This window comes from Chelon labrosus (assembly GCF_963514085.1).
Source record: "Chelon labrosus genome assembly, chromosome: 3".
NCBI classification, from domain to species: Eukaryota; Metazoa; Chordata; class Actinopteri; order Mugiliformes; family Mugilidae; genus Chelon; species Chelon labrosus.
Window position 1 is genome coordinate 15,449,578 of NC_140339.1, and position 17,629 is coordinate 15,467,206.

Here is a 17,629-nt window from a genome sequence, read left to right on the forward strand (position 1 = left end):
AAGTGTGAAGAGCGACAGAACTAAAAAAAGAAAGAAATACATTTCCCGTCTCTCCTCAGCAGTAAGTGTCTTGCACCTTTTAGTTGCACTTTATGCGTGTCTTTGCTTGATTTCTGTACGGACTGATCTCAGGAACATTCATACGGAAACGCAATGTCATGAGCAAAATGCAGAATAAACGGATTTTAGGGTGGTCTCACGGTTTGACATATGAATGACTAGCTTTATCCCCACAACGACAAATACTTTGATGTTCACTTTGATGTGGACTCCGCTGCCACGCCAGTCCAATTAATGCCCATCCAAGTGACAAGTGTCATTTTCATTTATTAAACAGCAGCAGTCATTGACAGCATGCAAGCAATTTTTTATTTGTACCGCAGCAGTAGTCACTAGGAGCTGGTGAATAATCTACTAGTATGTCTTTGGTTTAGTAATACTGCTCTGGTGTGTGCTGCCTGCAAGAAATAGCCATAACATCTCACTCTAATGCCAATTGTCTCCCGTACTCAGCTTTTGTATGTTTCCAGTTGAAGGGATAACCATATAAATTTAAAGATAAAATAATGTTACAACTGTAATTGAGTAATTACGTAACTGAATTCAGATTGTTTGAAACAGTACCTACAGTGACCTACTGGCTGACACGTTTTCCCCCTGGGCTCTACCATTGTGTGACAGCCGCTTTCACCATCAGTACAACAAACCCATACAAACTTGGGTAATCAGATATGGGATAGGGACTCCGCCCAGCATGGATGCAAGAGAGAGGTGTGAGGATTTGCATTTTACTTCTTTCAAAAATCAACAAGACTTGTCATTTGCCTATGAGCATGAATAGGTAAATGGCGATGAACAGGTAAAGAGTTGCAGTGTCTGAAGTTCTGAAGCAGTACTCTCTTGTTAGAGCAAAAAAAAAATTGCCCTAATTTCTAATTAGGCATGGGTTCTTGCTCTGGGTGGAGCAATGTTGTAACTGTAATGGATCTGCAAACCTTGCTGACCCTTTGCTGTGCTTGCATCTGTACTGATTAAAGTTCCAAATGCAAAGTTGTATGTCAGTGAAATGCTCACCCAGAGTCACCAATTAAAAAAAACTCCCACCCATCCACAGTATTGTTTTTCTTACTTATTATTTTGCATTATTATTTTCCTTGTTGACATTTTGATGTCGTCTTTGTCATTGTTTGTTTCCTTGACTCTGAAGACAGCCATTGTGATCGGTCCTTCTGGATTTCTGTTTTGTCTGCTTATTCCTACTTCATGCCGTCATTCATTATCTGTGTATTTTATCATCTGTATAAACGAAACCCAAACCTCGACAGACATCCCCGTAAATCCGAGCATTGCAGCGGTAAAGATGTCACATTTGGTTTGGACTGTCATTTGTAGTTTATCTGCAAGTTCTGGTTTTAGAACAGGATGAATCGTGAAAATCCAGTTCTCGACACCACTGAAATAGAGACAGTTTTATTTCTGCAGCGGCAACACATGCTTGAGTAGTAACCGAAGCTCATTTGCATATTAATTTGAAGACAGATGCTACGCGGTCTTTCCGCTGTATGAACAGACCTCAGAGCTGGTCTGCACCCATGCCAGTCCTGCTGGAACTGTGTTTACCAAGCTGTATCCGCACAAACAGAATGCAGATTGCTCTACTTGGAGGAATTAGGCGGTAGTTCTAAAACCTTGAACTTCCAAACCTTTTAAAGTCATCTGACTCCACGGATTTTTCTTTTTAACTAAATACTTAGATAGCTGAGGCGTTGGCTTTGAATAAATAATATACGCTGGCTTAATTTTTCTTTGAGACGTTCACACCGAGACGAGACATAATGCTGATGTAAACACTGTTATCAGCTTCAAAGAGATAAGACTGTCTGTTGAGTTCATTAAGAAACAATATAGACTGCAAATCACAAATTGATGTGAGACAAAACAGAATTTATACGGTTACTTTCATTACAATTAGACAAAATCACTTCCTTTGTTTGTAAATGATTCATCTGCATTGTAACTTGTAACTAACACTATCAAGTAAGATGTGGAATGGATGTGTGTGGAAATGCTGAGGTGTAGGGTGTAACCTAAGCACCTTCGACTTATGTTGAAGCGCAGCACTTATTTTCCACTAGTTTAATTTACCAAATGGAAGGAATGATGCGATACTGATAAGAAAACACTCTGAAAACACTGTTTCCTTTCTCCACCTTCTTCGATTTTCTTTAGAACTTATTGCATTAGTGTCTGACTGTGCCACATCATGCTGTGGATGAAGACCAAGGCCATGGCCGACTCCCTGTGTGGACGGAGAAGGAGGGTGCCCTGTTTCGTCTGGTTCATCCTGCTGTTCGCTGCCGGAGGTCTGGTTCTCTTTATCCACCAGCAAGATCTGTCAGAGATGGTCCAGCTACACGGCCCAGGTTAGTCTTCAGTCTTTCTTAAGAGGCCAGAATGTCTAACGAGCGTTTTGCTCTATTGTGTAACTCTGCTGGACTAACACTCCAGCTGCTCCTATGGATCAGGAAGTATTGCAAAGGTTTGGCAGAAAACTGAGTGTGGAAAGCAGGATTTCTGTAATTTCATTGAAATTTCTGTATGCTAAATATATTTTCTCGTAGATTTTTCAAAGAAATAACAACACATGCATTGTATTTGTCAGTGAGTTTGGCAATTTACAGTATAGTATATAATACAGCATAGCCTTACGAAACATGCACACAACGAATGACAACTCATACTAAAATGTAAGCATGCACATACAGAAAGACATTAACACAAACTCTACACAGGTGAACAATGGTTAGACCGGTTTAGTAATGCATACATAGGCAGACAAAGGCCTTCTATACATACCAAAAGCATATGCAAATATAAATATACAGCGCCTTGTGTAGCATTGAAAGCATTTGTTTACCCAAATGCTGCCCTTTCCATTTCAACTCGGGGGGCTTGTGGTCAGAGTTTCCAGTCCTTTTCCAAGAGGAGGTTGTACATTCAATTTCCAAATGAGTCAGACCTTTGTCCTGAAAGCAATCCACTGTGCTTCTGCTTGGCACCAAGCATTAAGAAGATTGGGGTTTAAGCAGCCATGATGGACGAGTGTCCTGATCGCATAAAACTAAGCTGCTTCGTGTCTCAGAAACAAGAGATCAGCTGCTGGCTTTTACACATCTTTGGCTTGTACTACCCTTTCCAAACGAGAGCAGCATTACTTGCATGTTGTCGTTGGACCAACCCATGACGTGGACTTCAGCAGTACTAAACACATACATACAGACTGATGATTGATAATTTAGTTCTTTTGAATTAAATTCATCCAGCCACAATCTAGATCACACGAAAATACACTCAAATTTATAATAAGTAAATAAACTAAAATCTGCAAGTCAAAATCAATCAATGAATTTCTGAACAAAAATACTGAGGAGCTAGCCAAGGAGGTTCTCTGGAGATAAAATTATTACCAGCAGAGAACTTCAGAGAGTCGGGAGTATCTGCACTATCATGTGTCAACAGCACTGTGAATCATTATGAATATGAGCGGTGTCACACTCAACAGCAATAAGAGCCACTTAGCTAGAGTGGAATCTCTCCAACCCTCTAATATTCCCCTGATTGTCAGATGCTTTCAGGGGTGGTGTCAGGTGAAAAAAAAAAAAAAAGGCCGTTCACAAAGACACAAACACAAGCAGGACGCACACAGGAGCCCACGCAGAAGACAAACAAGCACATCATGTACAAACCAGAACCAGAAAAACGTGTGCATAGTTTTTGTGACATATAGCGTAGCACACATAAGAGGGTACTTTAAACGTTCAGCGATTAAAGGAACCAGATGCTGAACAAAAAGGAATGAGTTATGATGAATGAGTTAAATCCGAACTCCTGGTTGTTGTTTTTTTAAATAAACAAATAAATAAAATAATTTCCTGCATTTGACATTTAACATGCCTGTTGAGATATTTGCATATATTTGTCCCGTGTTCTGTCAAAATAAGAATCAAGATCAGGATAAGAGGGATCTGGGACAAAAAAAAAATTGCCGATGCTTCAGTTTCATATCATTTTATTTAGAGCTAAAATCTAGCTCTCATTGTAAAGAACATCATGTACACACACAAGTGGCAGTGATGACAGCGCAACAATGAACCGTGACGGAGGTTTGTGACAGTCAGGATTTTACCACCTGCCTGAGTCTGACTAACTTGGGATTTACTTGCTCCCCCTCTGCCATCTTTTTAGCAACATCATCACCTGATCTAATTCCTTTTTATTTTCTACTGTTTCAAAATTCTGGGATCTATCTGCTACTGTCCAAATATTCCTATCTTGGGAGTAAGGTCAACTCAGTCGTGTATAGAGGAGCTACTACCATCGTAGTGTGTGAACACATACAGTACTGCACACAGTTTCCCCAGCACTCTTCTACACGTGAGTGAGCTCTGCACTTTAATTTACCTTAACATGCTTTCTGTGGAACAGCAGTCTGGAGGAAACACGCCCCGCCATGACCCGGACATGACAGTTTGACAGACGCTCGGACAGCTGAACCAATACCTTTCAGGATACAGCATTGTTTGATTTGAGTCATATTTATTTATGTCATCTCGAAGTGCAGTATCGTAAGAGTGAGTGTATATATATATACTTGTACAACCCCCTCCTATTTAACATTTATAGGCAGTGCTTGCTTCATTATGCACTCAAAGTTGCAGTTAGGAAGTCAATAGAAAATCAAAATCAATATGTAAAAACGTGGGAACTCAGAATTGCTGTGGGACTTCAGGGACATGGCAGTATTTAGAAAATCGTCATCAAGTGGCAGTATTGTTTTGCTGGTATGTCTGAGTGTGAGTGAATGTTAGCAAGAGGTAGCGGCATTTCATTAGTGACTTTTCTCCTGATTACTTGCCATTTTTTAACACATAGGACGTGCCGTGTGACACTTTTTGCAGCCGTAGCACATCCTTTTATCTCTTCTATTGTATCGCTACTTGGATATTGAAGTAAGAATTTCACTTCACTAAATCATGCATGAGAGACTGTGTGCTGTATACAGAACACAGCTACGCAGTCTTCCCAGCCCCCTCGCTAACGCACAATGAGCAAGCAGTATCTTTGCCTTAAGCTATGGTGCTTCACCCCAGCAGAAGCTCATATCTAATAGAGCTGAGTTATAATACATTGGGTGTCAGTTTTTATCTTCCTCCCCCTCTTTCTCCACCTCTTTATTTGGCTGGCATTGCACTTGAGAGCTTTGTGTCCCATGGTTTAGATGGTCTGCACAATGGTAGCTGAGGAAACTGCACTTTAAATGGCATGCGGTCGCCACCTCATCTCTTCCAAGTAATTGTTTAAGGACAATTGGACGAACAGCAGCAAGTTTCTCAGGGAGACGCCTCAAGACCCATCAGTTCGGATAACCTGTCTGCGCAGTTTACGCCTCTGGGCTGTTTTCAAATGAGTATTGGAATGAGGACCAACTGCTTTTGGGATTGGAAGATTGACCTGCGTGTCGCCCCACAAACCCCAAATGAAGAAGAAACTGTTACTGCTGTGTGTCAGTGGAAATGTGTGTTTACTAGCAAGCTCTAATTGAAAACAGCATGCTATTTTTTAAATGCTTTTTATTAAAAGCAGCTTACATTACTTCCTAGTGCATTTAGTTTAGTGTTTGTGGTTAGAGCTGGGCCCATACAACACACAAAACAAGTCAGTTTTACTCATTAAAGGGGAATTATCGTTTTTTACAACCTGGACGAGTCGTTCGGACGATATTTAGATCCGCTCATATCAATATAGTGGGAGTGACTGGGGCACCATCTAAATAACGCATTATCTGCCACGAAACTCGTTCATTTTGCCAATGTTTTGTTATGATACGCTAGTGCTATTCCCTGTTGAGTCCGGAGTTACCTGTTATCATCATCCGGGGTCTGTAGATTGACCTACTAACCTCTGACCTGGATGGTGTCATCTCTGAACCGTGTGTGCAGCTTGTTAACCTGTAATTTGCTACTGCTAGCATATCATAACAAAATATTGGTGAAATGAACGAGTTTCGTGGCACATAATGCGTTATTTAGAGGCTGCGTTTCGGTGCCCCAATCACTGCCACTATATGGATATACGCGGATCTAAATATCTTCTGAACGACTCCAAATGACACCAAAGTTATATGGGTGAGTAAACAATCGTATAGAAATAAGGTCCAGATTGTAAAAAACAGTAATTCCCCTTTAACTTTAAATACCGTAAATTATTTAAGTTATTTAAGGTTTTCATTGAACAAATCTTAAAAAATGCTTGGACTATGTTGGATAATTTCCAATGCAAAGTTACAAATGTATCCAGGAACAAAAACAGCTTGAAAACCCAGTTTGGCATGTTCTAAACTATTACAATAAATACCTATGTAATTAAATTGCACACATTTGACAGAGGCTGCTTGCCACGGCTTGTTAGTTTAAGGGGAAAATGATTCTGCTTTTTGTAATGGCTCTCAGTTTATAAATAATTACGCCATGTGTAATTAAAGAAATTAGCTGTGCACGCGTTTTCGCTCCGTGTTGCTGCATCCATTAGTTTCCAGCTGCAGCGCGCAGGTGTCAATGGTTAAGAGCTCTGATCAGCTGTAAGTGACACTGGTGAATAGAGTGTATGCCAAATAAAAGTCCCATAACACCGACGTTGTTAAATATAAAAACAAATGGAAAAGAAAGAAACAAGGGCTTAAAAGATATTCTATTTCAAGTTTGCTGTGTATTGTTGAAAACTGCATACAGGTGTGACTGGGTTGTAGGAAACATTGCTAGTCATTATAGACAGTTTATCCTCATTATGAGAGGTTGTCTCACTCATCCTCGTTCAACTTGGTAACTAGAAGGACCAGATATACAGAATCATATACAGCTATAGTTTATATTATGTCATGTGAAAGTGAATCAGCGGAGACTTAACCACACGCAGCAGTTTGCCTTAAGTGTTTGCCAATGTATAACCTCCCTTAGAACAATGTTTGTTCTGTATCTTGAGATCTCGTTTTCTATTGCAGCAGACAAAAAAAAAAAAAAGCAATAACCACCCACCCACTCCACCCTGCGTGTTAAGCACCAGGTGTCAGTTAGACACTGTTAGCCAATAGGTGATTAATACAGGAAATAACTCAGAAACTAAAGACCCGCACAGCAAGATATTTTCTTATTTGGTTAAGAATTAAATAAAAAAATTTGTAACTGAAGGTTTTTCATGACTATTCAGTCTACTAGATTGGAAGCATCATGTGGCAAAATAGATGTCGTCAATACCTTTGATTTTGTTTCATACCGACCGGCTGACGTCCACTGGAGCTGTAAAGTGAAAGGCTGGTAAAGGCCAAGGTTTGAAAATGTCAGTCTTGACCAGCTCTGCTTTTATGAAGTGAAAAAGCTCAACACGTCTTCCCTTTGAATGCCATGATACATTCACAGCTCAGTCATTCTTACTAGGCAGACAAAGGAGAAGTAAAAGGTCCACAGTTTGTGATGCAAAATTTGGGTAGAATGCCATAGAGTAAGCTGGCAGCAGCAGAGTGTTTAACAAAACAATGAAGCCGTGTTCATTCAAGGCATTTTAATAAATACTACGAAATAGGCATTTAATTTGCTGCATAAGTTCAGAGGTTCTGGGAAACACGTAAAGGCAGAGGAGGTAAAGTGATCTAGACAAACAAAATCTTTGGATACACAGAGACTTGTTGTCTTGGCTATGATCCTGTTGAACGAAGCATTATCCATTTCTGCATGCAGACCATTTAGAAAGCAATATATGAAACGAGAAATAAAATTAACCTCACTCTCGTCTACCATTAGCCCCCTCCAACTACACAACCCTCTATCTCTGTCCACATGGAGCCTGCCAGGAACCGGGCATATTGTTTCACGCTCGAAGGAAAAATTTGATCTCTCTGTCAGAGGTCCAGTAATCCCTTAAGCCTTGTCTGTTTGCATAGTCCAATTTAGCTGTGTCTTAATGTAATTAAATTGTGATGATGACCTGCAGAGCAGTAGAACTGCACTGTATTTTTAGGCAAATCCTTCACTGGATGTTTGTGGAAAAATATTATTTCACCCTGCTTTTCCATTCTTTTATCTGTTTGTGAAAAGCTCCTTTAACAAAGCCTGTTTGTGTTGTGCTGGCACTATCCCCTCCATTCCTCCCAAAGCACTAAGATTGAAAAGCATTGGAAAGCAATACTTGGCAAAGCCAACTTCATCACAGCACTTTAACATCCCTGAAAAACAATGGATATTCTGTCTGTTGAGCATAAGTAAGACAACATACGGTAATTTTAATGTTAAATCAGTGGATGCCAATCTTTTCCATCCCGCTCAGTTTCAGGATCACATGAGCATGGGACGTGGGTATCCCAGCAGTCATCACTGTGCTCATGGTTCCACATTCAGCTCTGCCTTTTCTTCTTCACCTCAGGGAGTAGAGGAAACCTCATTGGAGACCTCAGGGATATCCTGAAAAAAAAAGAAGAAGAAGAAAAAACAAACTATTTTTATGCATGGGTATCAGGTGCCTGCATCGCCGTCTCCTGAGCCTCTTCCAGACCTAGGTCAGGTCAATTGGATTTAAAATGGAGCTGCACAGAGGCGACTGCAAGGTCATGTGGTTTTCCATTAACATTAATGCCCAGGGTTATGCCATGGGAGCCTTGCAACATAATCTGTTTTCCCTGCCATCTGATCCCGCTCACCAATGGCTTCTATATGCCAATCTATACAAAAAGACGACATTTTTCACATTCCCACTCTAGCAGAGCATTGTCAGTGTACGATAGATAGATAGATAGATAGATAGATAGATAGATAGATAGATAGTAAGCTGCAGACTTATAGACATAATAATGACAATAATAATGTTGCTTGACTAACATATGCTGTAAAATAAAGGAGTTTTTTAAAAACTTTTTTATAGTATAAGATTTAGAGTTATTTTGTGAGATAACCCAATAAGAATGGGTACACAGCCACAAATCACATTAAAGCAGAGCTCTCTGCTGAATTTCACAACAGCACATTTTGTGTTATCTAGAAAGCTGTGAAATACGGAGGACAAATCCAAAAGAAACCACACAGTCTGGGAGAAGAGGCTAAAGAAAGAGAAGAGGACGTTGATTGAAATATAAAAAAAAAAAGAGTGGAACATAAACTATGATCCTTCTTTGAACTCAGCAGAGTTGAAGACGAATCCTTTGAGGCACTGGCACAAACAGGCTGGTTTAGGCCCCCTATTGAGAAGCAGAGCACGGCTCAGCCGTCCTGCTGATGGCGATGGGACTTTCGGGTTGCCCTTTTCCGTAACACCACGCTGGGTAACATTGGAAACTCCAAAGGAAATAAAACAAAATGAGGCTGGAGCACCAGGTGGATCCAACAGTGAGGTTGATTTTTGAAAATGTCTTTGAAGATTGTAATCACAGATGTTGTCTCTCGATGCTGTCAGTCTTCCCCATGCTATGTGACTGCATGAACTGAGGCTCACCCACAGCCACTGCCAACACAAAAGGGTTCATTTTCACAAAGATAGTTCTAGATTTATATAAATTATTGACAAATAACATACAAAGCCACCCATTATACTGGTATATTAATCATTTTATCAAACAGTTTATATTGTCTGGTTCTTAAATATTTGGATGGCAACACGTTTTTTTTAATCTCTTTTTTTATCTTTATCTGGCTCTGTATGCCATCACAACAAATTCAAAATGGAAAAGAAATAATGGACTGAAGTGCAGTCTTACAGCTTTAATGCAACAAAAATATTAAGAAACTACAACTATTTTTATGCACAGTCCCATATTTTCAGGGTGTCAGCATCACTGCACAAATTAACATGATTTTTAATATTTTGGACAGAGTCCTTTGCTGGTAATGTCATCATGAAGTCTGGAAACCAAAAGTGGCTTTCTCCCTTTGTGATGCTTTACCATCTGTCAGGCTCATTTGACTTGTCTTGACTTGTTTTAGCAAGTGAACCTCCCCTCTGCTATTGCATAATATCCCACCTTGTTCAGTGTCGACACTGTGTTTTGGGTCTTTGCCTCATTTAGCCGAATCTAAGCTAATGGTATATCCCTATTCGTTGCTGAAAAAATTGTCAATTGTCAGTTGAGAGTCACTTGTCTAATTTAATTTTGCCCCCTTTAAAAAGATGGGGTCACATATTTAAGATCGGTAATTCTTACTTTTACACTCCCTGAAGATGCATTTTATAGTGGTAACTATGCTCCAAATTCCAGTTTTCAAGATTGTGTGACTGGACACGTATTGTATGTGATAGCAGTGCAAACTACTGTGAGAGACCTTTTCTTCCTCTTCCTCTTGTATTAATATGTAATTACAGTATGTGCCTTTGACTGACCAGAGGCACGGAAAGGTCAACTGAGACACAGTTGGAAGGACACCTCTCCTGAACAATGCATGCATTGTTACTCTGTAATCATTACGAATAGGTCGGCTTCAGCACGCATGCAGCAGCCGTGCCGGCAAAGATTAAAGTCAGTGCTTCGCCTTCTTGTTCACTTTGACATTATCCCTGCTGTCAGTGCCCTGAGAGATTGTGTTTGTTCATATTTATATTTAGACAAAAATCTAAGCATATACTTTGTTCATGAATACATAAATTACTACGGGTTCACATGCCCTTTATTGTAGTTCCATAATCTTCACTTTCAAATGTTTATCTGTTCTGCATAGATAGTCCACATATACACCTGCTAATAGCTACTGATGCTAACTTGTAGATGTTGTAGTAGTATTAAAGAGGGTAATTGCTGGGTCTACTAAAGATAAAATGTCCAGTTACAGCATGCAGTCGTCCTTTCACTCCTGACATCCCAGTGCTCCCATTCCTTCATGCATGAGTCTCGAATAGTAACTAAACCTTGACTGAGAGATCAGATAATCATTGCCCTTTTGAGTGTCCACGTGTGCCATCTTAAAATTGCTTCGTCTGCCTTAGGCCAGCTGTTGCGAGAGTACTCTATATACGCAGAATGATGTGGTGTATCACCTTTTGTCAAGAGGCAACTGTTGACAAGTCTCAGGACTCCAAGCATAAATTAAAATCTGAGCTTAATTTAATCTTTTGACAGCAGATACTGTGCCATATGTAACCTGCAGGTTAGGTTCAATATTCACTAGGTTCGGTGAGGAGATTGGCAGTAACAGACTCTACAAGGAGAGGCATAAGACCTCCAACCCACACAACACACTCAACCACTGACTTAGTAGAAAAAAGATGGAGAATGTATTTATGAAAATATCATATCATGGCATATCACTTCTCAGATACCTTTCTCATATATATTGAAGTACCTCTTCAAAAAAATTAAATGTATCCACAAGTGGACCAAAATACACTTATGTTTCAGTTATCAGTTTTAGTTTTTTTTCCCTTTAATTTTCAGTCTCTCTTGGCTTCAAGAACGAAAAATTACCTGAGATATCAGTGGAAAAAATACCAAAGTAAAATAGAAAAATTCTCCTAAAAAGTTCCTTTGATTTGATCCCTACCGTCCCTTGGACTGGCACAACCTACACTTGTCAGTGTCCTGACAAGATGAAGGCATCCATAACAGTGATGGCGACCGGGACCAGAAAATGAAGCAGCTCCACAATGTCACAGATAGAATCATCCTTCAACAAAACCAGCCAGGATACTTAGGTGATTAGAAGAAAACACCCGTCGGAGTTTCTCAAGTGCTCCTGTTTCCACAGTGACCCTGTAGCTTGCAGTGGTTTCCTTTCTCTCTGGTGATACGCCAGTTCTGTTTTATCTAAATCTTACTTTAAAATACTTATTTCACTCTTTTTCAACAAAGACAACCACGTTTGTGTCAGGTATGCATGCTGCAGCATTGAAGGGAAGAATGGATAATCTCTGCACGCATGCCATCTAGCTGACAACCTACCTGTGATGCATTCAGGGAACATCAGTAATTTACAGGGTTTGCCGATTATCTGCATAAGTGGCATTTAGGGAAATCTGTAACTGAAGCCGCAGAAAATAACCTGAGTTACAGTTTCCCCCTCTAGACTGCATAAGGTTTATCAGGTACATGTATGTGAAAAGATGCAGTTTGGGAAAATGCAGCCCCTAAGGTCTGAAAGAATGAACTGATAGCCAAAAGCAAAGGTTCCTCTAACTCATCATACATGAGTTTGCGAGGATGGCGTCTCTCTCTCTACTAGAACGTCTTAACTCTATGGGCTCTGACTCTAGACTTCCAGGTACTGTGTTGTCAGTCTCTGCAACAACAGGGTCTGTTGTGACATGATCTATACTGTCTCTAACAGGTCATATGTGTGTCATGCCAGGTTCAGGTTCTGGGATGTGAACATAGCCCGGAGCTCTGCAGTGTGAAGTAGAATGTGTAACTGCACCACTACTCTCTAAGCTAGCAAGAGGGACTCCTGTTTGGAGCTCATGGCTAGATGTCTCAGGAAGGCGTGTAGAGCTCTGTCGCAGGGGTTTCAGGGTTTAACACCTTCAAGGCTGGTTGAGGTTCAGTGGAAGCTCCCTCCATTATTATGAAAGGACCCCTGGTGATGATATCTGGCACCTGTGTGCTAGGTTACAGTTCGTCCTCATCACTATACAACTCATTCTCCTCATAATCAGCACCTCCTTGTGTGTCTTTTGTTGTTTTGCCTCTCGGCCTCATTTTCCTCTGTGTATCAGTGTGGGAACTGAGCTCTCCAGTCTCTTTCACAGGCCCACAGGGCAGAAGGAGATCTCTGTGCAGTGTGCGATGTGGTCCTTCTCCTGTTTCAGGTTTAACTACATAGACAGGGCTATCTCTCATCGTTTTGACAACAACATGAATTCTCTGTCCCCACCTGTCTGCAAGTTTATGCTTCCCCCTGATATTCACATTTCTCACTAAGACCCTATCTCCTTAAAAGAGCTCTGCTGCCCTGATCTTCTTGTTAAACCTGGCTTTGTTCTTCTCTACCATTTTCTGAGAACTTTTAGCAGCTAGTGAGTAGCTCTCTTGAAGGCCTTTGACATACTCTGAGTGGGTCTGGTGATTGCTTATATCAGGGTGGGTTCCCAGTACAAGGTCCAGTACAAATTATATGCATGGACCAGGGGTTTGACAAAGTCCCTCCAATGGTATTTGTCTTTCTCTTCTAGGGTCCCTAGCATATCCAGGAGTGTCCGGCTTTGTCTCTTTGCTTTGGTGGATAGTAGCCTGCTGTCAGGCTGTTTAGAGGTTTGGCTATCTCAGAGTAACCCTCGACAAAATGTCTGTTGTATTCGGCGAAGCCTAGAAAACATTTCAGCTCCTTCCGGGTGGAAGGGCGAGGCCACTCTCTCAAGGCAGATATATTGTCGGGGTATTTAAGTGCATTTATCATAGTACTTATCTGAGGTCTTAAATAAATGACACTTTTCTGGAAACAGTTTTAAACCATAATCTTTAAGATGGTTCAGCACCTTCATGAGCCGTGTTTCATGTTCTTCCAATGTGTCTGAGAAGACGATTAAGTCATCCAGGAACACAAGTACCTCGTTTAGATGCAGCTCACCAACGCACTTCTCCATCAAGCATTGGAAGGTACTTGGTGCATTTGTGAACTCTGTGGCATGCGATTGAAGTCAAAAAAACCTAAGGGGCACACGAAATCTGTTTTAGGCCTATCCTCCTCAGTCATCACAACCTGGTAATAACCAGATTTCAGATCCATGACAGAAAACCATTTGGTGCCACTGAGGGCTGCAAATGTTTCCTCAGTGTCTGGGAGGGCATTTGCATCTCTGATGGTTCGTGCATTTTACTTCCTGTCGTCAATGCATAGTCTGATTGAGACGTTCTTTTTCTGCACCAAGACTACTGGTGACGCAAAGGAGCTTTCTGACTCTTTTATGATCCCTGCACCAAGCAGTTCTTTGAGGTGTTGCTTGAATAGACCTTGGCCTCTCCGTAAAGGGAGTTTCGTCATGCAGTCTGATGTGATGCTTCACAGCAGTGGTATGACCATATGATAGGTTGTCCACAGCACAAGACTTCTGGAATGGACTTAAGCTTGGTGATAACGCGCTCTTTCTATTGTTCAGATATGGGTGAATCATCATGATTCATCTTGAGGTTGTCACTGTCAGGCTTGTTCTGATGAGATGCACACTGTTCAGATCCAAGGGGTGTGATTTCCTGAGCCGCACATACTTGGACAATGATGCATTTCGGCTGCAGTGTGACACTGTGATCACTCAGGTTGCGCATAACAATAAGGGACACATACATCTCATAAAATATAAAGAAGCAGAGAAGGGATTAAGTGCATTTATCATAGAGTTAACCTCTGCTCTCTCCCAGTTCCCATCTGACCTCATTTAATATGCAGTCTTAGTGACAGGAACATTTACTGGAGTCTAAGCAGAAGTCAGTGCAGAAGCAAGCCAATTTCTCTACAGGCCTACTGTATGTTGATAGGAACACTTAATCTTTGTTGAAAGTTGGTGAGGACACCATCTACTCCTATGGCTGCCTGCTGACTGTCAGACTGAAACTTGGGCCGTGGAATTAATTTCATCAGACAACACTGATGTGTTGCATAAGCTGTATGATTCTTCTAATGTCACTGTGTCCGTATGAATCTGTTCACATCAAACATAATGTTCCTGTCAGAAAGCTTGTCCTCTCTGCTGTAAACAGAAGAACCAAAGCCTTGTCTTAAGTATTCCCAACCAAAAAAAGCTTGTATGTTTGAGCTTTGTAGCCATCTTCCAAAAAGGCTGCAAACACTATAGACAGGAAGAGACATACAAAGAGAGAGTGGGAGGAGAGAGGGAGGTTATATAACCAACAGCTCTCACCAAGGAGACATCTCGCAGCTTCAAAAGAAAAGCAGTGATAATAAATGCCAATGTTCAAGGTTGTTCATCTTATCATCCAATCACTATGGGAAGATTTGGCAAGATGGGCAACAAAACTGTATAATGCTCTGTTAAACGGGTTAATTAATAATGTGTGAGTATAAACGACTCTCTCTCTCAAACATACCAAGGCATAGAGATAAATCCAAGGCTCAAATCTGTTTAAAAATGCAACCTGCTCCTATGTCTACTGAGATCCTTAAAACAGAACCAGTGTTCTCTGTATGCCTAGCTATACTTATTTTATGATCCTTTCATAAATGAAGCTTTGAGATTTTTGCAGCAAAATGTGTGAGTCACAAGAATGAAGCCTATCTACTGTGCCACTGACAAGAAGGAAAGCTGGCCGTCTAGCTCCCACATCAAGGTTAAAAGTAGCGTGAGAAACGTCATGTTTTCTCTGTAGAACCATGGCTTCTGAAACCTGATGTTCCCACACTCACCTGCACGGTTTATATTTCTGTATAGCATGACATGTATGCAGTAACTTAAGCAAAGGAAAAGCCTTTGTCTCTGTATGGATCCGTATGAGCTACAACATTGTGAAAAACCACGCCATTCTCCACCCCTATTAGGGTCATGGATATTATTCTGAGAGGGATTCCACACAATTGTTCCCAAAGGACAAGCCCTGCCTTAGGAGCAGTGATCTGTCCCTGCAGACTGAATCCAGTGTGCCCATTATCAAATCAGACTTGAACCCATCCCCTGTCTGCCATGAGACGTGTTGAATGGATATCATTGTGCGCTGCTGAGGCTTCCATCACTGTAATCCCTCTACAAAGTGCAGGCACTCTTAGAGAAAGATGAAAAGAGTGGAGGAGAGAGTGGCCTATTCACCGTGTGTGTCACTGCAGAGGGCACAAGGAGGGAAGTCGGTGGAATCAGTGGCCTGAGCCGGTGACTCCTCAGCCCTCCCCCGGCCAGAAAAGAACAAAAGATTAAGCCCTCCTGCTATCCAAAGTGATAACAAGCTGTCAACTTCTAAAATGTAATCTGCTGACTCCGGGAGGAAGTGGTGGTGTCAGTGGAGTGGGCCGCCAGATGATGCTTATCTCCTGAATGGCATGCCATTGATGGAGAGAGCCGTGGCCCTGCTGGCAGACACATAAAAGCCACCTCTGTCTGCCACCAAACAAAGGGGTCTGCACGAGCAAAGGAATCCATACTGAGCCAATTTTCAACATATTTATATACATATATCCCCTCCAGACCTCTTCTCTCTCTCTCTGATGCGGGCCACAAAGAAAATGTGATGGGAATGATAAATGACATGAATAGCAGCCGATAGGGTGGGGATAACAAGGAATTGCCCCCAACAATGCTGACAAGTGATGGGAGGCTCCCCTCTGTAAACGTCCCTCTCGAGTCCTTCTACTCCATCTGGGCAAAGATTGTTAAATATAAAAGCCATATTGCTGCCAACTCCAACTCCTAATGCACACTTCAGTGGGCAGCAAGCCTCTGATATGGGAGCTGTCACCAGGCTGCAGCCAGTAAATCAATCCAATCTGGGAGTTATCCAGCCTTTTAACAAGGGGATTGCCGTACAGCTAATTGCTCGCACCTAGTGAATCTCTCAGTCTCTCGTCAACCTTGTGCCCCCACACCCACGTTCTTTTTGTTTCTCCCAAATGTTACAACTCCAAAATTGCTTTTAAATTACCCAACGGAACTGCCAGATGGCTAATAAAACATGCAGGGCCATCTTTGATCATATTAGTTATTAATATTGACAAGCCAGATTTTTTTTTGTCAGGTCTGCGTGTGTGGGTTGTGTCTCTAATAGGGTAAAGAATCTAATTTTCTGGTCCATACAAAAAGCCACTTTCGATCTCAGTAGTTATGGCTGGAGAGAAGGAATTAGTCACACAAGAGCTATTCCAGGCTGTTTACAATTTGATTTCAACCTAGTAGTTGTGGGGGGATGGTTGGAGTGTTCCCTTGTGGATTTGGGCTATTGATCTTGAAATAGCGGTCATATGATAAGAAATAGATATTCTTAGTTGTTTTCTATACTGCTGAGTGAGGGACACTGAGTGACTTTGACCTGGTGCTGTTTTTGGATGCCACTATTTGCAAAATGGTTTGATGGTGTTTGTTGCCTAAAAGTGCTGTGGGCTGATGATGCAATAATGAAAATAACAGGAGGTCATTGTGAACATTTAACCAGCACATGATGGATCTGGTAGCATACATTGCCATAAATTGTATGCATAAGGATTTGAACGCATTAAAGTCCATGTAAACCATACTAGCTACTCTGGCACATAACTGCTATAAGACAAATGCTAACATCCACCTGCTCGCAGTGACAAATGCTTCCCATTGATATTAAGCAGATATAATGTTTACCACATGCAGCATTTTAGTTAGAGATGCTAAAGACCAAGCACAACTGAGGCTATAGGGAGTCTTATTAGGGTTTGAATCCATGGGCCTTTCTGTGGGGACTTTGCATGTTCTCCCTGTGTCTGCGTGGGTTCTCTCTGGGTACTCTGGCTTCCTCCCATCGTCCAAAGACATGCAGGTTAGGTGATTCTAAATTGGCCGCAGGTGTGCATGTGAGTGTGAATGGTTGTCTGTCTCTCTAGGTAGACTGGAGACCTGTCCAAGGATGTACCCCGCCCCTCACCCGATGACAGCTGGGATAGGCTCAAGACCCCCCCGCAACCCTTCACAGGAACAAGCG

The 17,629-nt window shown here is 41.4% G+C and overlaps 1 protein-coding gene across 1 annotated transcript in view; it reads left to right on the plus strand.

Annotated features, from left to right (window-relative positions):
- Window positions 1-1,229: 1,229 nt before the first annotated feature.
- Window positions 1,230-17,629, plus strand: part of chst8 (carbohydrate (N-acetylgalactosamine 4-0) sulfotransferase 8) — a 111,073-nt gene continuing 94,673 nt past the window's right edge. Inside the window, exon 1 of the mRNA XM_084541125.1 lies at window positions 1,230-2,423. Within this exon, the coding sequence (XP_084397251.1) occupies window positions 2,264-2,423 (160 nt within the window). The 5' untranslated portion in view covers window positions 1,230-2,263. The remainder of the gene's footprint in view (window positions 2,424-17,629) is intronic.